A 23582-nucleotide genomic window follows, 5' to 3' on the forward strand; every position below is an offset into this window, starting at 1 on the left:
ACTGAGAAGAAAAATACTGTTGTTTTTTAGGTCCTTTTAAAGCTTTTCCAGTAAAACAAGATTTTTGTTAATATTTAAATTATAAACCAAATGCTGGCAACCATATATAGATGTCTGCTATGGGCAAGATTGGGATATCATACTTGCAGAGACAACTTCAGAATTAGTTTAAATAAACCAATACGTTTTCTCAGAAATTAGTATAATTTCCTTCGGGTTATAATCCATGATATGGAAAGTTTAATAGAATGTTAAATAATTTACCTTCTACCCTAAAAGTAAGCTATAGAAAATGGAATCACTATTAGGATCGAATAATAACAAGGCTTTAACGGCTCAGTGGTTTTTCTTAAGAGTATATAAATATATAAATCTTGAAAAGATAACACTGTTAGTTGAGCTGTAAAATCCATAAAAATAACAGTTCTGCCACAGTGCACAGACATGTTCGTTCATTTGGCTCCCCAACCCTCCAAGCAGCTTTCCGGTTAGAAGCGGAAGACCTAGAAAACCATAGACCTACGTGAAATAATGAAGATAGTGAGAAACGGGTGTGCAAAAAATAACCTTTAAAATTCCATCTCCAGCATCACAGATGCCCAGTAACAGGACTTTCAACTGGTTTAGTGAACACCCAGGTCTGTCTCAGCATCCTTGTGCTGTGCTGGTTGCAGGCTCCGATCCCAAGTCTGCTGCTGCAACGGGGAGAGTGGTCTTCAGTCTGAACTAGGATTGGGGGGGGGGGTCCCCCTCGGTGGCCCGCTGAAGGGGCCCTGAAGGAGGCAGGTCCGTGTGTGCAGGAGTTTCCTGAATGTACTGGGCAAGATCCCCGCCACTTCCTCCTCCATCCTGGCACCCGTGTCCAACCAAGGCCTCCAGTCAGTCTTACCATCAGACCTTCCGCTTGTCGGTGGCACCTGTCCGTGGCCTCTGCGTGTGAGGCACGCCCTCACCGACCACGTGGCAGGAGTGGCTGCGCGGCTCAGCCAGCACATCCACAAATCCTGGCCCCCAGGGAGCAGGTCTGCGTACTCCAGGTTCGCCTCCAGACCATCCACCTTGGACGGCCCTGGCTTCCGGCAGCAGGCAGACGTGTGGCCCGCGGTGCCGCAGGCCGACCAGGTCCTCCTCCTCCTCCTGAGGTCCTGAGGTGCTGCTATTCCTCCTCCAGGCGGCGCCCTGGGGCTCTGCCTCCTCACTCAGGCCCTTCACACAGTGGCCCGAAGGGTAAGCCTCCACGGCCCAAGGCAGCCCGGGCCACCCACTGCTGCTATTTCTAACACGATCCCCTGTATCTTACGGGCTGGGTAGTGTCCCCCGCCGCGGGCAGCGCGCCCTTGTGCTGTGTCCTCTTCCTCGAGCAGGCAGAGCCCCTCTGCGGGCAGGTCCTGTGCTCCTCCGCCCTGGCTCGGGGCCAACCACCCCCACCCCTGCCCAGCTGCGGTTTTAAAGCTCCAGGACAATGTAAACTTGGGTTTGTTTCCCTGGCCCAGCGAGGCTGCTGCTCTCTCAGGAAGGTCCGGGGTTCCTCAGAGCCTCCCGTGCCGCGGGCTGAGGCAGCCTCTCTCCAAGGGGCTACAGCCATGGTCCTGGCCCCACAGATGGAAGGCTCCGTCTCCAGAAGTCAGGACCAGATGTGTGTGCTTAATTAATTCGAGACACAGTACAGTTTTTGCCTTCACCCAGAGCTGAGGGCATGGAGGCCCCAAACGGTAATACATATCGTTAATGGCTTGGTTTTGTCTAGCAGTCACTGCTGGAATCCAGGCTCCAGGCCTTGGGGCCAGGATGGCCACCACGACAGGCCACTTCCCAAGAACCCAGCTCACGGCACTCCATGAGGCACGCGGCACCTGCTGCTCTCAACGAGGCTGGCGCACAACTAGAGGCGGTTGTCTCCGTTGACCCGAGTCCTTCGGGGGGCCCTGGACAGAAGGAGGGAGTGTCCTTACCGACAGTGGGGCCTCGCAGCCCCGTGGAACAGCCCAAGCCAAGGAAAGCCAGACAAGGAAAACCTCTACCCAGGAGCAAGAGAAGGACCCAGAAGGGGCCGCAAGTCTTCCTTCCCATCTCTCTGGTACGCTACCCATCCTTCATCCCCTCACCTCCGTTCCCGACTGTCAAAATGGTCTGCCAGATGCTCCTGGGAGATACGAAAGTCCTCAAACGGCTGCTGATAGCGGGCTTCAAAGGAACCTTCCCGGGCCCGGCCGTGGAACAGCTGGCCCGAGGCATCGGAGCCCCGCTCCCGCAGAGACATCCCGAAGGGACTGAGGTCCCCGTTCTCCTGCTTCAACAGGGAATGCACGTGGGGTCAGTGGCTCCCTGGGGCCTCGTGAGGATGCAGCCCGCCGGCCCCCCAGCCACGCTGCGGTTACCTTGGCAGGGAAAACCTCGATCTTGACGAGCAGGGAGGCCAGCTCCAGGTCCTCGCTGTAGTTGTTCTTCAAAGGCACGGCTCTGTACCCTGGAGGAGGAAGGCCTGGCCCTCAGCCTGGGAGGGAGCCCGGCAGCGGGCCTGCCCCCCGCACTCCTCACACCCCGAGGTAGGTCCCAGGTACTGTCCTACGAAGGGTCCTCACCTGTCTTCAGGCCCTTCACCGGGAAGGTAGCCTGAGCTAGGAAGTTCTGGTCACTGAACATGTCTTCCTCATACACCACAAAGCGCAGAAAGGCGAATTCCGGGTTACTGATCTGGAAGTGGAAGGGCTTGGCAGGCCACACAGGGTTCAGTCCATTGTCCACTGCGGAAGTCAGGGCAAAAGGCCTCAGGCCACCGGCTCGAGAGGACAGAGCTGCTAGCGTGGAGGGGCCTTCAGGGCATGGCGAATGGGGAAGGCAGACCTACCCACGAACTCTGTCTTCTGCTTGACGCTGTCATACTCCGCTCCAGCCACCTCAATCTCCACAAAAGGACACACGATGCCTCGGCCGTTCTTTGGCAGGTGCCGGGCCCCCAGCACCTGGAAGGCAGACCAAGATGTGCCGGGGACTGTCCTTTCTGCTCCTCCCCAGGCCTCACTCTGCAGTGGAGGCAGTGCGCCCTCTGCTGGGCCCCAAGGAGGCGGCCCGCTAAATGTCTCCCAGCATCAAGGCCGAAAGAGTGGTGGCGCCAGAAATCTTTGCTTTAGCCGAGGCTTTCAATGGAGTTTCTGCATCTACCTTATTAAATCCACGTCTGTTCTAACACGGACATCTCTTAAAGGACTCCCCCACAGGGAAAGAAAACAGAAATCTCTTCTCAGGGGCGGAGCACATCCTTCCTATGCTCTCCCCAGCCCTCCTTCCAGACTGCTCAGCCCCACCCACCCCGAAGCCGGCAGGTGGCACCAGCTCGGTGGCTCAGGGCCAGGTCTCCAACAGAGCTGGGGGCAGGGGTCACTCTCACTCAACCCCATTCTCGCTGGCCCCTGCGGGTGGCTCACCACTGGCACTAGCTCCCTGTCCTGCCGGGCGGCGGCTACCCATGGCTGGGCCTCACTAGACAGCCTGGCTCTTCAGGGCTGAGAACCGGCCCCAGTGAGCCCACCTGCCTTGGGCCTTTATCACTCTGGGCCCAGCCCCACAGTGGAGGCTGCCGGTTGCCTCCCACCTCAGAGGGTGGTCAAGCCTTCCTCAAGCTCAGAAACCATCCCATGCCCCCCTCCCCACCCCAGTCAAGAGCCCCAGCAGAGTGACCCCCGCCACCCTGAAGGCCCTAGGCGAGCAGCACGCACCTCAATGCAGACAGCATATGGCTCCAGGCCCCGGAGGCTGCTCTTGTCGAAGGGATCGAAGGCCTCATCCCGCATGGTACTCGGCTGCAGCACGTAGCCGCAGCGGCCGCCGGCCATGAAGAGGGCCTGGTTCATCTGCATCGGCTTGTCTGGAAGAGCCAGGTTACAGCGGACTCCCGCCCAACAGCCCACAGGGCCCCTCCCCACCCCACAGGGCAGGGCCTCACCTGGGGTCTGGAAGTTGAGGGCCACGAGCTGACTGCCACAGATCCACATGGGCAAGGGGTCGTAATTGGAGGAGTCCAGCCGCTGGCCCTTGGGGTAGATGCGGGAGAGCTGCAGCCGGTTGTACTGGAGGAATTTCTTGCCTTTGGCCTTGTTCACGTATTTCTCAGCCTTGGTTTCCGGAAAGGACGACATGTCCCGGTAGCAGGCACGTTCTGTGCCAATCTCTGGGCCAAACAGGGAGAATGCTGACAGAGCCCACCCACCTAAGCAGCTCCCCCAACCCCCATATAAAGGGACGGAATGCTCCTCCCACTTCCTCCTGCCAGCGAGGGCACCCAAACCCATCCCGCTGGGGCCTCGGCCCTTACTCTCTTCGTCGAAGGGAACAGGCCGACAGTAGACAACCAGCTCGGAGAGCTCCAGGGCGATCTTCTTCCTGCGCTCCATCATCTTCCCCTCTGTGAGCTGGTGACACACACAGCCTGCAGCCCCCGCCCAGCAGAAGGGTGCACCCACAGCACAGGTGTTCTCCAAGCCCTTCCCTGTCCCCTGCCTCTTTTAGACCCCACTGGACAGTAAACAAGGGCCCTCTGTCCTCAAGCCCCACCTCAGAACCCATCCTTCCTCTTCTCTGCCTTAAAGGGCACACCTGCCCTCCGAGACTCTCAGAAGGTGGGATCCTCACCACCACCCATGCCTCCGGACAGCTCAGGGTCCTGGGGCAGGCTGTGCTCTCCAGCGATGCTGCGTAAGCCTCAGGTACCCCGCCTCCCTTAAGGCAAAAAGGTAGCCTCCTCTGACTTCCATGGGGATGCAGGCCTCTGGCTCAGTCTCTGGTGCCCAGAGGATACTCCCCCTACCTCCCATTTGTAAGAACCTCACCACATCAGCTCCCCCAACCCCAGTGCAGCCACCTATGCAACACGGCCACTCGCAAATGCGCGTTATCCTGTCCTCACCTACCCCCCCATCCAGAGGCCCACTTTCTTCCATCAGGGGCTCCTACATTCATAGTCTTACTTCCTCTTTCAGCCCAGACCCCAGAATCCATCCCCCTAACCAGCATGTCTGCCAGTAAAATCTCAGCACCCTCCATTCACTGTGGGACTCAGGGGTCCCCGTTCTCCAAAGCAGCCACAGACCTGTGGCCTTCTAGCCTTCTCTCCTACACCAACCACTGGGGGAACGGCCATCCCCTTAACCCTGACCAATACTTTTCTCTCCATCGCCCCAGGCTCAGAAGAGGCCTCCTCCTCCCCGCTGGCTCCTCCAGCAGTCAGCATGCGAGCCTGCCATGGCTCCGGCCCCGTGGAGACGCACTCCCTTTGCCACCCCACTGCCCACGGCCCCCCAACCCTGGCCACCACACTGCCACGGTTCCTTGTCATTGCACTAGGGCCGTCTGCTGCTGCCAAAACCAAGGGGCACTCTCAGGTTCTTATCGTGCCTGTTGGTACCTCCACAGCCCCCAAGACATCGGACTCCACCCACCCCGGCCGGCTGCATCTAGCTTCTCCTGCCTGCCCCTCCTGGCTGCTCCCCCTGCCAGCGAAGCCCTCTCCCCATATCCCACCGCCCATTCTTCCTGCCTCCAGCCCAGGACCTCTCTGGCCTCCGCGCTAGCTTGTGCAAGTGCCCACCAGGCAGACCCAAGGAGTGTCCTACAGCCATCTCCAGCTCCGCACTGACAGCCGCAGGGCTGGCTCCGTGTGTCTCCCACGGCTCCAGGCCTAGAGCAGGGCCCGATGCCACAGGCCTCACCCCCCAAGAGGCTCGCAGGCTGCCAACGCACCCCCTGCACCCCCCCAGACGCGCCTCACCCTGGCATCTGCCGTCTGGGCCACTTCTCGGATCTTCTTCACCCAGTCCTGCAGCTCCTCCTGCGAGTCGGCAGCGACATCCAAGGACCAGTGCGCCACCGAAGCCATGCTGATGGAGAAGACGAAGAGCCGGTTGTTCTTGCCTTCAGGACGGATGGCTGGGAGAGCGAGAGAACAGAGCTGGCAAGATGTTTCTGTGTCCCCCGCACCACAGCCCAGGCACTGGGCTCCCTAGGCTCTGAGTCCCCTCACCACCTGTCCTCCTCCCCAGACACCATGAGGCGGATAAGGCTGCTGGGCCAGGCTCGTGTGACAGCAGAGGACGTCAGGGATCTGAGCAAAGTCCCTGCCGGTAGAGGTGGGCTGGGGCTCAAACCCCAGTATGTTCCCCCTGGGTCCCCTGCCCCACCCCAGCACCCTGCCTGTGAGGAGAGTGGAGGTCCACGAGCTGTCTGCGTCTCCCATAGTGCCTGGCTCCGGCGAGCACGCAGGGCTCAAAGCTGGAGGTGAAGACAGGAGCCCAGGGCATCAAGGGAGACTCCAAGCACAGGGAGAGCTCAGAGGGAGGGAGGCCTCTGGCTTCTTCCCTTGGCATGTGCCAACAACCACAAAGGAGAGCCTGACCCTAAGAAACGGTGGGCTAGAAAATGGGATAGGGGCTCACCAATCTGACAAGCCGGCACATCCAAGACCCCCCGGAGCAAGTCCCCCAGGGGGCTGTTCTCGTCCAAGTGCTGTGGAAAGCAAAGCCCACAGGTGCGTCAGCACGTCCGCTGTACACATGCATGGATGGGGGGGTCCTGTGTGCATGCAACAAGCACACCCATGACAACACAAAAAGCACGTGTGTCCTGGAAACTGCGGCCCCTCAGGGGTGTGAGTGGACTGCAAGTGACAGTGGCTGTTGTCACTGTGTGTGACTGGCGTGTCCCCTCAGCATGGCTCTGCACTCACCTCCCTCTCGGGCTCTAGGGCTGCCGGGCTGACCATCTCCTCCACATAGTTCGACGGGAACCACAGCTGCTTCTTCCCCCCGTAGTCCCCCCGCCACCTGTGGGAGCAACATGGCACGGACCTCAGCAACCACCCCCGACTTCCACAGGAGGGGAACCCTTGCCAAGGCCCCCCATGGGAGCCAGCTACAGCCAACCTGCAGGCACGTGTGCCCCACCCCCCACCCCCGGCCCCTCGGCTGTGGCTCTGGGCACCAGGCTCACCAGCCGCCGTCCTGCTTCTCCACGTTCTGGATGATGGCATTCTTCGTGAACGTCAGCTCATCCTCCCTCTGGGCCTTGTAGTCAAAGAGGGCCTTGACGGCGCACTGCAGGGGGGCAGCGGTGAGAGCAGGCAGTCCTCACCCACCTCCTGACCCGGAGCCACCTGCCCAGCTCCAGTCCTCACCACTGGACCTACAGGAGACTCCAGGACAGATGTGACGGAGGACAGTCCCAGGGCCTCTGCCACGGAGACTCCTGAAGTCCAGGTGGACCCCTGCAAGCCCCACAACCTGGACCCCAGGGAGAACCTTCCATCTGTGCCCGGGAATCAGGGCTGGCAGGCTAGGAGGAGAGTGTGTGTGGGTGCCTCGAGTGCCTCTCCTGGGACCTGAAAGCCTATGGGCATGGCTGGGACCCCATCAATCCTCATCTGGAAAATAGAAGAAAAGAACCTCCTTCCCAGGCTCCCTGGCTGCTGAAGGAAGGGGCTGAGAAACAGGGCACAACTCCTTTACCCCTTAGAGAAAAAAGCAGAAAGAGGAAGATCCTCCCTGACAGAGCTTCATGAGGTGAGGGACTGAGGAGCAAAGAAAAAGTTTTCTGGCCAGTGTGGCCTGCCCCTGCCCTGCTGCCACCCAGGAAGAAACGGGAGTTACCCTGGGGAACAATATGGAAGGGTCAGTACGGAACCCCAGGGACAAGGTCTGGGAGGGGGTCAGCCCAGGGAGAGCTGTGGTCATACACAAACCACACATCTCACAACCTCTCAGGCCTCGGAAAACCACAAGCACCACTTCTCCGCAACGACCACAGATGGGCCCCTGAGCACAGAAATGCAAGCCCTCAGCCGCTGGGGACCCCCCACCTCTGCGCTTCCTGTGCCAGAGGCCTGATGCTGTACCTTGAAGGTTGGCATAGGATTCGCCTCCACGTAGAAGCCAGGGTTGCGTCCCTCGTACAGGGCTCCATAGTCAGGCTCCTGCAAACGGGACCGAATGGGATAGGTTAACACCCAGAGAGAACAGTGGTTACCGGCTGCCCCAGGCCGCTCGATCAGTGCAGCAGGCCCACGTGTCCTGCTGCACAAGGCCAAGTCTGCCCCTTCCCTGGCGTCGGGTCCACCAGCATCTCAGACCTCAATGGGTGTGCCCTGGCCCTCCCTACTCTCTACTTTCTTACCCTTGAAACCCTCCCCATGATTCTGAAACCTCCCTGTTCCTGAAGGCCCAAATTGCTGCTGAGCTGTCTGCAGCGGGCCCCGCAGGTGCCATGCACTCAACTTTCTAGCCCAGTGGCTCCCTCCCTCCCTCCTGGTGTCCCCTCCCCAGTCCCGCCAATCTACCAGTCCAGCCCCAGGCCCCAGTGGGTGCAGCCCCTTCCCTGGACATCCGTGCCCACTGATGACAAGTCTCAAGGGGATCTCCTGTCCTAGATGCCTTCCTTCTGTCCAACGCCATGGTTCCAGTACTGAGCCCTTCCTGGCCCCTATGCCATCTCTGTAGCCTTCTACCTCACTCGTCTTACCCCCGTGCCTCTTCCCTCCACAGCCGCCCTTCTGTAGTCTACTCTCCCCTCTGCCCTGGCGACAGTCTAGTCCAAGCCCAGCCAGCGACGCCTCAGGCCTTGGGCCTACTGCTCCCTGTGTGAGCTCCAGGACCTCCTCACCCCAGAACTCAGCTCGCAGCCCCTAAACTCTTCCCCTAACACATGCCCTTCCTGGCAGACACACCCTCGCAGATGACACACCCCCCAGGACACTGTCCTGGCACCTATGCCATGGCCCCCAGCTGAGCAGAGGGACTTGTCCGGGAGCTCCCACAGCCAGACTGTCCCATGAGCTCCCAGCAGCTAGCCCAGGGTCCCTGCCTGCCACGATGTCCCCAGACCCAGGCCCTCACAGCAGTGCCGATCTTCTCCAGTGCCTCCTCATTGATGGGGTAGCGCAATTTCATTTTGCGGTAGAGTGGATGCTTCTCGTAGTAGCTGATCAGGTCCACAAGGCTGTCAAACTCTGAGTTGCCCAGCATCACTGTCTGGCCTTCCTGCTGGACACGGCAATGCTTGATCTTGCCCTCGGCCCTGAACAGAGCGGTCACATGGGGTCAGGGAAGCCCAGATCTGGGTGTGGCCCCACACCACCTAGAGCACCCAGGCCACGCCCCTCACCGGAAGGAGATGGCGTAGGAGTTGGGTTCGTTCCGTTTTCTCACCAGGAAGGCCCCGTCCCGGGGGACACGCATCAGCATGTGCTCGGCCTGAGCTCTGGTCAGGCTGGCATGGTACCACCTGAGGACAGGCCCGAGTCAATCCCTGGCCTCCCCGACTCTGGTCCCCCCACCAGCCCTCAGCCACCAGCCCCTCCCTCACTCTTTGCTCTCGTGGGCATTGGTCTGCGGGACAGGCTCTGAGAGGCGCATCTCAAATTCATTGCAGCGCAGGGGCACCTGCTGGTAGTGCGTGATGAGGTCATAGAGTGAGTCAAAGACCAAGTTGTCTGTCAAGAAGAACTTGGGGGCCCCAGCGTCCTGGCGGGAGTGGATCCGGCAGTGCTGGACTTTCCCGTTCCTCCTGCGGGAAGACAGGGAGGCGGTGAGAAGCAGGTGTGGCCCAGAACGCCATGCTCCAGCCCAAGCGAGGCGCCCGAGGTGCTCAGGAGCTGGACAGACCCGCAGGGGGGCTTCAAAGCACCCAGAAGAGTATGCGTGTGCATGCATGTGAGGAGACCTGTAACAGAGACCAACACCAGACAGCGGCGGTCTCGGCGGGGGAGGGCACAACAGAGTGCAGCACACACGCTGGGACTGGGTTACCAGAAGGAGAGGGTATAGTCGCCCACGAAGGTCTCGCTCTCTCGCACAAGGAAAGAGCCGTCAGGGGCCCCGGTCTCGATGCAGTACTCAGTGAGTAGGCGCTCGGCAATGTGCCGTCCATCCCGTCCTGCCCCAAGCTTCCCGTGGAACCACTTCTCACTGGAGTGCAGCTCTGTGCTGCCACTGGCCTGCAGGGGGAGGGCAACGGCAAAGACACTCGGTGACTCTGACCCCGGCCCGGCCCCCAGCCCTGGGCTGGCCCCTCACCTCCTTGGGCTCCTCCTCATCCTCATTGCCCTGGTCACTGCTGGTCTCCTCGGAGTAGTAGATTTTGCTGCTGGTCAGAACGAAGTAGTGCGGGTACCACTCCTGGGAGAGAGCGAAGTGGGGCCCATGAATGGAGGCCTCCTCCCACCAGGCCCCCGTGCTCAGCCCAGCCCGGCCCTCACGTGGTTCACGGGGTCTTCCAGGTAGAGGATGCCGTTCTTGATGGAGTTGCTGATGTCGTTCTCGGAGTACATCACCGACGTAGGCACCTCTTCATAGGCGCTGCCCTCTGCCAGCTTCTTGTGCTGTGGGAGCAGGCAGGACATGCAGCGCCAGCCCAGTCCGAGCCCCCACCTCCTCACCCAGGCTGAGACCGCCAGCTAGAGCCACGGCCTGGGAGAGGCGCGCGGAAGGGTAGGGCGCCCCCACCGCTACCTTGATGAGGATCTTCCTCTTGAGCTGGTTGGGTGAGGGGAGCCCGTCTGCAGCGATGTCCACGGGCTTGGTAAGAAGTGTGTCCCCAAGCACCTTCTTGAAGTACTGTGCCATGTTTCTCTGCTGGGCAATGCTGCAGTGGTCCTCAATGGACAGGATGACTGGGTACCTGCAGGGTAGGGGACCAGTGCAGTGACAGAGACCTTACAATTCTGAGGGGTCAACACCCAGTCCAAACAGCTGCTCAGAAAAGGTGTTAGGAAGCAAGGCCCTGGGGGCCATGTCTAGAGGGCAGCTAGCCAGAGAAGAACTTCGTTCCTCCCTAGCCGCTGGAAGGAAGCACGTGGTGAGGACGCGTAGAGCTTTAGTTTGTGTCACAGGCTAGAGAAGAACCCATGAAGATGGGAGCCGAGGATGCAGGAGACAGGCAGGGGCTTGGGAAGGATGGCTCAAGCAAGTGGCAAAAAAGGAGGGGAGGCCAAGAAGGACAAAGATAAAAAACGGGGAGTGGGGACAGAGCACTGGAGGGGACCCTTTGTCATAGGAGAGAGCTGGAGCCAAGCTGACCCCCACCCCCACTCACTCTGAGGCCACGAAGGCGTGCTCCTTGATGGTGTGTAGGACGTCTGAGAACTTAATCTTGGTGGTAAGGGTGTGTCCATGGTAAATGACTGGCATCCCATCTGGGCCATCCCAGCAGTCCACTGCGCAGGAACACGACCACGGTCAAGAGGGTAGGTCCCCCCAACCTACTCCTCCACCCCGGCCCCCACGCACACTCAATGCAGCGACAGCCCATTCGGAGGCAGCGGGCGTAGGCTTCCAGGGAGGACTCGCTGGAGAACTGGTCCCCCGTCAGGTAACTGCACAGGGAAGGAAAGGCAAGGGTGGTTGGGTGAGTGCCTCCCTCCGAAGCCCGGGCTGGGGGGGTGCGGGGGGGGGCGGTGCCGACGGAGCCACTCACGTGTTGTGGGAGGAGGAGATCCAATAGTGGGAGAGAGGGTTGTTCATGGTGTCCGGGCACACGGCATCCAGCTGCGAGTTCCACACACTGTTCTCTTTGGAGAACAGGAAGGTGACAAACTGTCCAGGAACAGGAGGGAAAGACAAGAGTGAGCCACTACCCCAGACCACTGGCTTGGCTGTGGTGGGAAGGAGAGGACGCTCAGTGTCTGTCACTGAGGTGGACAAGGTGGACAGCGGAGAGGAACAAAGTGGCAGTCCTAAGGAGAATCTGGCTCCTGGGACCCAGGTGGGGTTCCAGTCAGTGCCCCTCATTCTGATGTATGGGGTGTGAGAGGTAGGGCTCACCTCGTCCAGGAAGAAGTATGGCTCTTCAATTTCCCGCAAGGGGTCTCGAAGGAAGCTGAGCATGAACTCCTGCACCTGAAGCCGGTCAACAGCCCACAGCTCCTGGTGGGATGGGGGGGTACATGAGAGGCTACCAGCGACGAGCCCAGCCCCCCGCAGCCAGGAACCCTGGCCCAGCCCAACCCAGCCGTACCCCCTGGTACTCGAGGAGGAACTGCTGGAACTCAGGAAGGGATACTCGACAGAGCTCTGGCCGCTCCCCTGCCCTGTGGGAGAGAAGGGAAGCACCTGGCAGCCAGGTGGCTGGGGCAGCCCACAGACAATGAGGGCCCCCTGGAAAGCAGAGCCCAGCTCCCAGCCAGCACAGATGACCAAAAGGGTACAGCATGGCTCACCCCTTCCACTGCCTCCCACCTGTACCAGGAGTCGCCAGGGGAGAGAGGAAGGAGGCCCCGGGGAGAACCCCACCGCCCCACTGCAAACCAAACCTCAGGGCACTGGCTTCCAAGAAGGGGAGGTCCATCTGCAGGAGACAGAAGCTGGTCAGAGCGAGAGCCCCTGGGAGGCCACACGGGAAAAGGGCTTTCAGGAAGAAAGGCTGGGGCAACAGACAGGGGTGGGTGGGCCTCAAGAGGAGAAGAGCTGGAAAAATGGCACCCGAAAGCCCTCCAGCAGGGCGGCAGGGCTGAGGCAAGCAGGGCTGGGGCCGGGGTGGGAGAGCAGGGGCAGGGGCCACGGGAGGGCAGGTGGCTCATGCACCGTCTTCTGGGCGCTGTACATGAGGCTGCGGTACAGCTGAGCAAACTGCCCGTAGGTGATGTCACTGCTGCGCTGCTCCAGGTCCTACGTGGCACAGGGCGGGACTCCGGTCAGGCCTACGGCCAGGGGCTCCCAGGCTCCCTCACTGCCAGCGGATGGCCCAGGATGTGCTTACCGTCAGACGCTCTCGGAGGAAGCGCATGTTGGGGACCCGGTAGTTGACCTGGGACAGCATGTTCTTCAGGTCCTTGGCTGATATACTGAGGAAACAGGAACATTCCCAGTGGCCTCACCCAACCTCTCATGACCTCTGACTTGTCGGCTGAGTCCATCTGGGACTCAGTCCATCTGGGCTGTACAGCTAAGCACTACTCCTGGCACCTGGAGTCCTGAGGGGGCTAAATCAGAACCCTTGGGGTGACCAAAGGAAGTCCCCTCCTTTCTCTAGGGCTCAGTTTCCTCATCTGGGCAAAGAAAAAGGCCATGATTCTGGCAAGAAAGGAGTGAACAGGCTCAGTGAAGTGGGTCAGGCATGGGGGAGGGGAGCCAATCTTTAGGTCTCAGTGGTCAAGCCTATACCTCTGGCCCCCCAGCAATCCTAGGGGCTGTTGGCTCACCCAGACACAGGAGGCAGCCTTCCCCTGTGAGCCTCCAGGCCCCACACAGCTCACTCACATACTCCCTGGGGGCAGCTCCACAGGGAGTCCTGACCCGCTACCCTGGAATGCTGGGAGTTTGTGTCTCAGTACCCAGCACGGGGTAGGGGTTGGAGGGGGGTGGTAGCCAGAGGGGATCCTGCTTGACAAAATATCACTGCTGGCAACTGGGCACTCCCCCGGAGTCTGACAGGGAAGTGTCCCTGCCCTCGAGGGGTGCCCTGCCCAGGATGTGGGACTAAGGGACACTGCCTGGCAAAAGGATGGAAAAGATGGGGGAAAGGGAAGCCTTCTCTCCTGGAGGCTGGTGTCAGGGAGGGGAGGGTTGGCATCCCTCTTCCTCCTGCCCAAGAGCCTGGCAGACAGCACCAACACTCCCTTCCAGAATTCAGTCTTGTACCACATGGCCCTGGCCGCTACTGGCAAGTATGCTTCAGCAGGTACTGCTTCTGCCCGTGCCAGCTCATCTGACCCCCAGGTGCCCAGAAGCAAGGCGCTCAGGGTCCTTGCTCTCCAGGTTAGGAAATGCTGCATCACCAAACTCTCTCTCAACTCTCTGCCATCAGCACTACAAGCAAGCTATTATCCGTTCCACCAAAACACCTGTCTTGACCCTGCTGACCTCTCTAGCGACCACTCCCTTCTCTGCTCTCCTGCACAGCAGCACCCTGAAGGAACCATCCATGCTCCCTTTCCTTCCCTGAACACCGCTCTCTCTCCTCAAGGTCACCAAAACCTCTGTGCTGTCAAGTCCATACCTGGTGAGGCCTGGCACAGCTCACCACCCCCTCCTCTCCAAGCTTCCAAAACTCCACCCTCCAAGTTTTTCTCTTACCTCACAAGCTGCTCCTTCCCCTGGCTAGCTCCTCCTCACCTCCCTGATCCCCAGTGTCCGAGTGGCCTGGGGTCATGGCCCTCTTCCCTTTGCTTGCTACATTTATCAGGTGATCTCCAGCCTCATGGCTTATGGAAGGAACATCTTTATGTTCCCGTGGTAACATCTCCTGCCCCAACTTCTCCCTTAAACTCATTCTTCCCACGTGCCAATGCAACATCTCTACCTGGACGTCTAAGGGTATCATAAAACTGAATATGGCCCAAATGTATCCCTAAGCTCCCCCAGATATGCTTTTCCCATGGCCTTCCCCATCTTCGTCAATGGCAACTCCACCCTTCCAGATTCTCCAACCAAAAAGCTTAACTGTTACCTTGGACTCCTCTCTTTGTCTTGCACACTAAAATCAATGTTCGGAAGTTTTGCTGGACTCTTACCTTCAAAACACAGTAGAGTCCAAATCTGACCACGTACTACCGCCCTCCACCCCAAGCCACGCCCTCTCATCTCGCATCCAGACGCTGAAGCAGCTCCCTGACCAAGCTGGCCGGCTCTGCCCCACCCTGGACTCTCCAGCCGCAGCCGACAGTCTGGTGCAACTGAAGTCCGGTCACGGGATGCTTCCTTCAAAACCCTCCGTGGTTTTCTAGCTCTTTCACGGCAACAGTCAGAAGTCCTCACCATGAACTGATCTTTGTCCCCCATCTCTCCCTGGCCCCCCTGGCTGTCATACAGTGGCCTCAAAGCTGTGAGCTTCAAGGCATCCCCTCACACACTAAGGCCACCATCGCCTGCTCTGCAGGATGCTCGGAACCAGTCTGCACCAAGGCCCTCAGAGGACTTTCTGCAGGAAGTTACCTGTGCCAAAACTGCTTGCCTGCCCCTCAGCCCTCCTAGACACAGGCCCCCTGAGTCCTCTGGTTCTCCAGATAGCTGCTCAGGGCATGGCTACTGTTCTGGCTGCCACAACCCACCGGCTGGGCTAGAGCCACACCCTGGTACCTACCGATCCTCACGATTCCGATCCACCGAGTAGAACTGCTTCCGCAGCCACCTGGAGGGAGAGGAGCCTAAAGTGAGAGCCACTTCTCCAGCCAGACTAGGTCCAGGGAGGTCAGCAGGCGGTGTCTGCGCACACAAAGGCCTGTGTCCCTGCCGCTGCTCCCTAGAACCTTTTCTCTTACCTCACAAGCTGCTCCTTCCCCTGGCTAGCTCATGGGGAGCTATGCTGGGGGGTGGGGGTGCGGGGTCCTTACCTCTCGATCTGCAGAGGCGTGGCCGCCTGTAGTGTGTCCTCCATCAGCCACGTTAAACCCTTGATCCACATGTTCACTTCATCCTCAGATGTAGCTGCGATCAAGGGGCAGGGAGGTGAGCTGGGGACATGCACTCCACGCTGAGCCTGGAGCCAGTGCCTATCTGCCCCGAACTAGCCCTGACCCCCTCCAGCCCCGTGACGCCTACCTTGCAGGCTCAGGGTCTTCAGGCGGAACTCCATCCCGTACAGGATGACAAAGCAGTGTGACTGGTCTGGTCGGAAAGCAGGGTCCTCTTGGTAGCGATCAAAATCCCGTGACGTCTTCCCTGGGCGAATCTCCTTGATTTCCCGAATGTCAACTAGGAAGGTAAAGAGACCAAGGTCAGGCTGGGGTCTCTGAGTCAGTGTTGAAATGAAGGCAGCCTGGTTTCCTCACTCCCCCTTAGGGAGGGACCACAGAGAGAGACACCTCATCGAGGGGCAGAGCCAAGAGTACTCACAGTCCTACTGGGTGACACAAGAGAGTGAGTCTGAGTCTGAGGACAGACCTCTGCTAGAAGCAGAGCTGTCTGGGGGAGCAGGGAGCCCCAGCCTCTGTACCTTCCCTTGCTGAGAATGTAGGCAGGTCACTCTGACCTGGAGAAAAGCTGGAGTCTAGAGAGAGAACTGGGGAGGGCTGAAGGCTCTTCTGTGAGGACCATTTCCATACACAAACCAAATTGTAAAATCCCAGGGTAGGGGGAGGCAGACCCAAGTGTGTCTCAGGATCCGTGGGAAGAATGAGGGGTCAAGCTCGGAGAACTGACACATCCCTGAATGGCCCACCACCCCAAAGACACCCCCGAGCAAGTCTCAGCAAGAGGCCTGGTCTCCCAAGGCAGCGGCTATCCAAAGGGATGTTTCCCACCCTGGCTGTCCAAGGGCCTGCATGTGCTCCCCTGCCTTCACACAGCACGGATCGGGGAAGCACACAGGACTGAATGGCAGACGACCTGCCTTGGCCACTAACATGGGAGATGACACTGAGTGACTCATTTAACTTCTAGTCTCACTTTTACCAAATATAAAGTCAAGGGCTTGACTAAATTTCTCTAGAAGGCAGGGTGGTAGAGAAGACATGCGTGGACTCTGGGACCAGAATGCCTGAAGCAGAATCCCAGCTCTACCTTCCGTTAGCTGTGTGACCTCAGCACAGTGACTGCTCTGATCCCACTCCTTCATGTGTGAATGCCGGTAAAAGTAACAGTGAGGGTGCTGGTAAGATCCAAAGTCCTAAAAGCCAAAAGTACCCAGCCCCATATATGGCACATGGGAGCTCATTCAATGCAGGTTCCCTCCCTCTGCTCCCTCCCCAAAGTCCACCAAGGGCACAGGTTCTGACCCCAGGCCAGGAGAGGGCCCCGGCAGTGCAGTGCACAGCACGGGGAAGGGCTTACACCAGCCACACATCCACATGATCCCCCCATGCTGGGTGGGATCCTTGATGGGGGAGGGGGGAACGACAGACTTTCCAAGTCAGATAATGAGACAGATTTAGGGAGGAGCTCTTCAAACAGAAGAATCCTGGCTGAGTAACCAGAGAGGACTCTCCCTGAGCACTCCCTTGGCACTGGAGCCCCTTCTAATGCTCTCAACCCAGACTGGCCCGGAAGATCTGGAGCCAGGAGCAGCCCCAGCATGTTGCCAGCTAGTGTCTGTCCCAGAGCCCTCCTAGTCCAAACTGTGCACCACCCAGGCCATATTGTCCCAAAGGGCCCAAATCCCCAGGCTCTCTTCCTACCCCTTCCAAGCCACAGCTGCACCCCATCTGTCCCACCTCAAACAGAGGCACTGCTTCTAGCCCCAACCCCAGCTCTCCACCACAGCATTACTGGTTTTAACTGGACCCTGCTCTCCCTGCTCCCGTGCGACTTCATCAAACCCTCAGGCCTGGTCCTCTCACTGAAAAAGCCCTGCCTTCCCTGCCAGCAGCCCTGCCCCCACCCTCCTCACCAATGAGCCCCTCTTCTTAAGTTTTCAGAATCCTTCTAACACTGTTCTGATTCCTCCTGCTCACTACGGAGAACGTGTTCCTTCTGTGGCCTTTTCAAGACCCTTCCTGATGAGGCTCAGTGATCTACATTCCCAGCTTCTTCCCTCACATCTTCTCTGCTCCATCTAAACTAACTGGAGGGGCACCTGGGTGGCTCAGTGGGTTGAGCCTCTGCTTTCGGCTCAGGTCATGATCCCAGGGTCCTGGGATCGAGCCCCACACCGGGCTCTTTGCTCAGCGGGGAGACTGCTTCCCCCTCTCTCTCTGTCTGCCTCTCTGCCTACTTGTGATCTCTCTGTGTCAAATAAATAAATAAAACCTTTAAAATAAATAAATAAATAAATAAACTAAGCCGGACCAAGAGCAAGAACAGTCAGTGCTTCCTGTCCCCCCCATTTCATCCCGGCCCCTAGGGTGGACTGTCTACCTCCCAGGCTCCATTCTCTCCCACCAAAGACCCAACTCAGAAGCAGCCTCCTGCGGTAATCATGCCCTTGACTCATGACACCACGTGAGACTCGTCATCTCCGCCCAGGCCAGGCAGAGCCCATGTAATACTTGCTGGAGGACTGAAGGAGCAAACGAGAAAAGGAGGCACACAGGTGGGGGGAGGGGCCACAAAAGGGCAGTGGCGTTTTTAAAATGAGTTACACTCAGGTAGAAACGGGGAGGGTCGGGGGAACTGACTCACAAAAACCTAGCCTGAGAAGATAGTTTCCAAGGATGGAAGGAGGAGCTGAACAGGGGAAATGCCCAGATCAGAAACTGCAGAATAACCACAAACCCTGCCCTTGAAAACAGAAACCCGTATGCTTTTCCGGTGCAGAGCTGCTGTCATCCCCTCCCACACCTCTCACACAGGCACACCACCTCACAAACATAAATGCATGTAGGCCAGGGTCTGAGTGCTCAGCTGCCCGCCCATCGTGAGAAGCAGCCCATGACGTGGCTACTGCTTGGCAGGCAGCTGGAGGGTCAGTTCAAAGCCTGAGGCCGGACACATGTAGCCCCCCGCCCCCCCCCCCACCACACCACCAGCAAGACCCAGGAGAACCTCTGGCCTGCCCTGTACTCCTGGGCACATTCCCACGGAGACAAGGCTGGAGGCTGACTGGGCTCCTGCCCAACACAGGAACCACACAGACACAGAGCAGCTCCAGGCCAGGCGTCCAAGCTTCCCAAGCTCTGGCTTGGCCACACCTGGTCCCTTGTACCCCACACCGCCATAAGGAAGTGCCAGCCTTGTGCTGATGCCCTCCAAGTGCATCAAGCCAACAGGAGGCTGAAAGGACAGGACCCCAGGGTGAGATGCCCTACCACGTTCTTAGAAATCATTTCCTATGCCACCTCCCAACCCCACTTCCCATCCTCCTTGCCCGGGAGGCAAACACAGAAGGGTCCTTTTTTCTGAGAGAGCCAGGGCTGATCCCCCAGGGACTGCCATCAGGGGAGGAGACTCCCTGGGACAGGCATGGCCTCTGCCCTAGCTGGGGGGAGGGGGAGGCCGAGCCACCCCAGCTGTCTGGGTCAGAACTGCAGTGGGACAGGAAGGGCAGGGACAGACACCCTTGTAGGACCTGGGAGCTTCAGGAGGAGAGGAGAACTGCTTAGAAGAGCAGGAGACTAGCACCCCGTTCCCAGAGACCCATGACCCAGCACCCATCCCCCACTCAGACCATGGGAAAACAACATTCAAGGAACACTGGGGAAAAGAAAAGCCAGGGTACTGAGAGTTCCTTGCTAGGCTGGAGACACACAAGTGGGACAGGGGAACTCTCTGAGGGAAAGGCCAGGGTCCCATAGCCAGGGGGCCAGGCCAGCCTCCTGTGTAGCAGAAGAGTGCAGGCCTTCACCTATGACAAAGGTCCATCTTCAAGCTCGCTCCAACCTGAGAGGGCCTGGGGTTCCAGCAGCACGACCTGGCCAACTTAGCCCATCCAGAAGCATGGTATGTTCATTCCTCCAAGGACCGGGTCCCCAAGGCCCATGCTTCAGGAATGGCATGTGTACCACCACACCAAACACGGCTGTAGTAGACAGTGACAAGATAAGGTGCCTGGGCATTTAATCACTCACATACTCTCATGAAGATACAGAAACCACCAGTCCTCCTCGAGAGGCTTTGGGGTAATGAGGGACTACCCATGCTGGGTCAGGGACGGCATCACAGGCCAGCTCTGAGAGCTGAGGACTTTCTGATGGCCAGATTGCCTGGTGCCCTGGGCAGAAGTCTGGGGGTTCTAATGGCAACCTGCGCTCTCTTGCTCCTTCAGGAAGCCTGCCCTGACCATCCCCCTTCCTAAAGGCTGCCCATGCCTAGCAGAGGAGAACCACACAGGTCTTAAACCCTAGCTGTGCAGTCCTAGGCAGGCCCTCACTCTTTCGGCCTCTGTTTCCCCATTAGTACAGTAAGGTCCTTGTCAGGAACCAATGATCCCACTGATATATGAAGGAGACTGACCCCTGGCCTGTGTGCCTAGTGCATCAGCTCGAGGCCCAAAGAAGCCAGCAGCAGGGGAGAGAACTGGAGCCAACTGCCAGGGCTTTGCTGGGGTTGGGCCCAAACCTAGGAGAGGTAAAGCTAGGCCATAGCTGTCTCGGCCCAAGGGAAAGAATCCAAGCAGCCATTTCCCTGGCTCAAAAAGGGGTCTTGCAGGGATGGGGCACCATGAAGGCGTGGGGCTTCTGAGGCCAGAGCTCAGATCAGTGCCTGCAGCTGTGCTCTAAGCCAGAGGCGGCTTCCTGAGCCTACAGCACCCAACCTGCACACTCACCAGGAGTTGGCGGCATGTGCACCCCACCACCTCACACAGGATGCGTATCAGAACGGGAGACCAACAGACTGAAGTCACCAAGATCAATTCTCAAATCCTGTTTCCAAGCATATAGATGGGCCTCGCTGGCAGGTGAGGGAAAAGCGAAGGTTTTCATTAGGGGTGGGACAGCCATTTACCATTCACATGTGAACAGCCAACTACATAAAAACATTCACATGCGAGAGTCAAGCCTGGCCTGCCTTGACCACCCCCAACCCTGGACTGGTTTCTGTTTTGACTTTTATGCAGAAGAAAACACGCGCGTTGCCTGGTGGCAGCGGCCGGCCCTAAGCATTGAGGCAGAATGCCACAAGACTGAATCTGCAAAACCAGAGCCTGCAGGACCAGGCAAGGAAACCCTCCCTTGTCTCCTGTCTTGGCACAGGGACAGATTCCTTGCCAGAGACCATGAGACTAGAGATCAGCACTTACTCAAAGCAGAGTGCCCGGGTCAGTCAGGCCTGGAAAGCAACTGCCTTCAGGGTGTATGAGCAGTGGTGGCTGCTTTCCCTTTAAGAGCCTCAGTTTCCTTATCTGAGTCACACAACTCATCCCAAGCATTTTGGGAGGCCGGGAGCTGGACAGCAGCAAAAAGTAGTGTTGCTGCTCACAGGGCCAGATCAGAAGTTGCCTTTGCAGGAAAGTAGGTCCCCAAGCCAGGGACAACACCTACTCCCCTGGGTGAGGAGAGGGTGCCATGAAAGGGACAAGCTCAATGACAGGCAGCCAGCCTACAGTCTGGGAAGGGACTGAAGTCCTGACCCTAGAGAACTTGTCTGTGCAAGGTCCTTCTGAGGGTAGGGCTGCTTCTGGTCTTAGAATCCTGCCCCACACCCGCTCCCAGACATCAAGCTGAGCCACAAGTGCCCCACCAGTCATCCCCCTGCCCAGTGCATCCATTAGGACAGCCGCGGCAGGGAGGTCACGAGACCATGACCTGAGCCTTTAAGGCAGAGGCTTTAACCCACTGAGCCACCCAGGTGCCCCTGAACTATTTTTCATAAGAAGAGCATTCTTCCTCGGGTCATGATCTCGGAGTCCTGGGATCAAGCCCCACATTGGGCTCTCTGCTCAGCGGGGAACCTGCTTCCCCCTCTGCCTCTCTGCCTACTTGTGATCTGTCTGTCGAATGAATAAATAAAATCTTAAAAAAAAAATAAAAGAAGAGCATTCTTCCTTTTACAAAGTACATAAACTAACTGATGTAAACTGTAGAAGTTACACAAAGAGAAATACATGCACCTACATTTGCAACTTTAAAAAATTTCAACTCATGGTAAACATGAAGAGTTTTGTTTTATAATCTAGAGAGCTTGAAAGAGGTAAGTGAATGTTACCTGGCCTGCACAGGTCCTTCCCCTCTGGAGGTTTTCATTACCCCAAACTCATGGGATGTGAACCCCCAGATCCCCTCCAGGACCGGCTGTCCAGCCCTGCAAGGGCTCTGGGGGAAGGTGGGGGGAAGCCCAGCCTTCCTCAGAAGGCCAAGTCCAAGCAAGGCTATGAGCTGCAAGGACCCCAGGACATCAGCTCTCAGCCCATGCCCCTCCCTCCAAGCCTCTGCACGTGCCAGGCTGGTGGCGTAGCCAGTGCTCCACACTGTTGTCACATTCTAGTACTTCCAGGGATCTAGGTCACTGGCCTGTGAGCTAGCTCCTGAAGGAAGAAGCTACGTTCAACTCTTCTATCCATTCCCTAAATTCAGGTCCTAGGAAGGCCTCCAAATGTATACAGAGTGCTAAAGAGCAGGAATGAACACACAAGTTAGATTCCAGAGTTCAATATCTAACAAAGATAGCAAAGGCCACAGATGCTCAAAGATGGTATCAGGGATGGCTTCCTGGAAGAGGTGCTGCAGTCGACAAAGGCTGAGGAGCTACAACAAATATGCAAATACAGAAGTTGGTGAGGTTTACTAAGGGGACAGAAAAAAGAAGGACCAGTTATGGCTGCAGCATGGGGGTGGGGGCATGGCCTCTGGGGGTCGGGGCAATCTGGGAACACTGGGAAGTCCCTGCACAAAGGTTCCTGCAGCTGGTGAGAACCATGGGAAGTTAATGGAACTTTGAGGAGTAGAAAAGGCAGGGCTCCCTGAGCACCCTGCCCTGCTTGGCTCTAAGCCAAGGCCACCAGGACATTCAGAAAGCGAGTCCCAGGGATCAAGAGAGGTGTGCAAATCTTCCCCCAAATGGGGCACTTGGCTCATTTGGTAGAGCATGTGACTCCTGATTTGGGGGTTATGAGTTTGAGCCCCATGTTGGGTATAGGGATTACTTAAAAATAAAATCTTACTAAAAAACAAAAACAAAAACCCCCCCAAAACCCCACAAACTTCCCCCCAAATGCTCTCTCATTATAACCCGCTCCAAGCACAGTGTGGAATAAATGGGCCATTCCCGGCTGCCCCCACCCCTCAAGTCAGCCCCCTTTCATCACCCTCCAAAGACTACACACCCAGGGCAAGGGAGCACGAATGGAGCTGAGCCTTCTCCCTCAAAGGATGCCGACACAGAGAAAGGAAGCCACAAGGGAAACGCTCTGTGGCCAATTCCTGGCCCTTTCCCCCTGCCACCCTTACACAGGTTCCTGCACGATGCCCCAAGGGTAGAGTAGGCACTGCACCCAAGAGCCCCCTTCAGAGGGAGCCAAAGACAAAGGGGCTCTGCCCCCAGAGTAGCTGTACCGACTAGAAAACACAGCTTTTAAAAAGAGTCGTCAGACCTCTGAAGGGAAAGATGGAGGTGACCCAAGGAGAGGAAAGGACAGAACCTGGGCACAAGTGGGAAAAGAACCTAACACAGCTGGAATGAGGGGCACTGGACCGGCCAGCGGTTTCCATGCTGCGCAAGGGCTCTGGAAGGAGTGAGAGACCCCTCCTCCCCCGCCTTCCATTCCCCTCTCTATTCTGAGACTATGAACTCCCCCCTCCTATCCTCCAACAGAAGCCATCAGAAGCAGCTCCCAGATCTCACCAGAGAGGAAGTCAAAAGCAGAGGGGTGGGGAGCTATCTACCTCCATTTTATAGACGAGGTTGGAGGCTGGGAGACCTGGGGTCAGAGGGCCATGCAACAAAGAAAAGGTGAGAATGGGGCTTTTCTCCTTCCCATGCCTGTGTAGCAGCAGGGGAGAGAGGCCACAGCCCCTTCCCAGGGTCCTGGCTGAATCCTGGGAGTCCAGGGTGTACCAGGGCAGAGCTCAGCATCCGCTTCTGGCTGGGGTTTCATCAGTCACTGCTCCCTGAACACCTGACCGAGAAGAGCACCCAGGCCTGACTGGGCATCTGGCCCTCTCCCACCTTGATAAACAGGAAAAGGCCATTCAGACAGCTGCATGGAGGTCTGCGGGGTCCTCCTACACAGGACCTTGAACCCGTATGTACTAACTGCTTCAGGTTACAGCTGTAAAGGATTGTTGCCAGCAC

The 23582-nt window shown here is 57.9% G+C and overlaps 1 protein-coding gene across 2 annotated transcripts in view; it reads right to left on the reverse strand.

Annotated features, from left to right (window-relative positions):
• The window catches only part of PLCG1 (phospholipase C gamma 1), a 36443-nt gene continuing 12861 nt past the window's right edge, over positions 1–23582 (reverse strand). Inside the window, exons 3-33 of one of the 2 annotated variants that reach the window (XM_080812891.1) lie at positions 15519–15671; positions 15311–15404; positions 15061–15108; positions 12739–12823; positions 12564–12647; positions 12293–12327; positions 11998–12070; positions 11805–11906; positions 11458–11576; positions 11271–11356; positions 11077–11197; positions 10494–10662; positions 10241–10363; positions 10059–10160; positions 9792–9979; positions 9349–9549; positions 9148–9267; positions 8880–9060; positions 7883–7960; positions 6982–7085; positions 6719–6815; positions 6429–6498; positions 5765–5922; positions 4313–4409; positions 3944–4168; positions 3717–3865; positions 2849–2963; positions 2583–2744; positions 2379–2467; positions 2106–2287; positions 1–1925 (exon numbers count right to left, since the gene is read on the reverse strand). In XM_080812891.1, the coding sequence (XP_080669017.1) occupies positions 1883–1925; positions 2106–2287; positions 2379–2467; positions 2583–2744; positions 2849–2963; positions 3717–3865; positions 3944–4168; positions 4313–4409; positions 5765–5922; positions 6429–6498; positions 6719–6815; positions 6982–7085; positions 7883–7960; positions 8880–9060; positions 9148–9267; positions 9349–9549; positions 9792–9979; positions 10059–10160; positions 10241–10363; positions 10494–10662; positions 11077–11197; positions 11271–11356; positions 11458–11576; positions 11805–11906; positions 11998–12070; positions 12293–12327; positions 12564–12647; positions 12739–12823; positions 15061–15108; positions 15311–15404; positions 15519–15671 (3653 nt within the window). In that variant the 3' untranslated portion in view covers positions 1–1882. Of the gene's footprint in view, positions 1926–2105; positions 2291–2378; positions 2468–2582; positions 2745–2848; positions 2964–3716; positions 3866–3943; positions 4169–4312; positions 4410–5764; positions 5923–6428; positions 6499–6718; positions 6816–6981; positions 7086–7882; positions 7961–8879; positions 9061–9147; positions 9268–9348; positions 9550–9791; positions 9980–10058; positions 10161–10240; positions 10364–10493; positions 10663–11076; positions 11198–11270; positions 11357–11457; positions 11577–11804; positions 11907–11997; positions 12071–12292; positions 12328–12563; positions 12648–12738; positions 12824–15060; positions 15109–15310; positions 15405–15518; positions 15672–23582 lie in introns of both variants that reach the window. The other variant, XM_080812890.1, reaches the window with a different exon arrangement.

This window comes from Martes martes, assembly GCF_963455335.1.
Source record: "Martes martes genome assembly, chromosome: 9".
NCBI lineage: Eukaryota > Metazoa > Chordata > Mammalia > Carnivora > Mustelidae > Martes > Martes martes.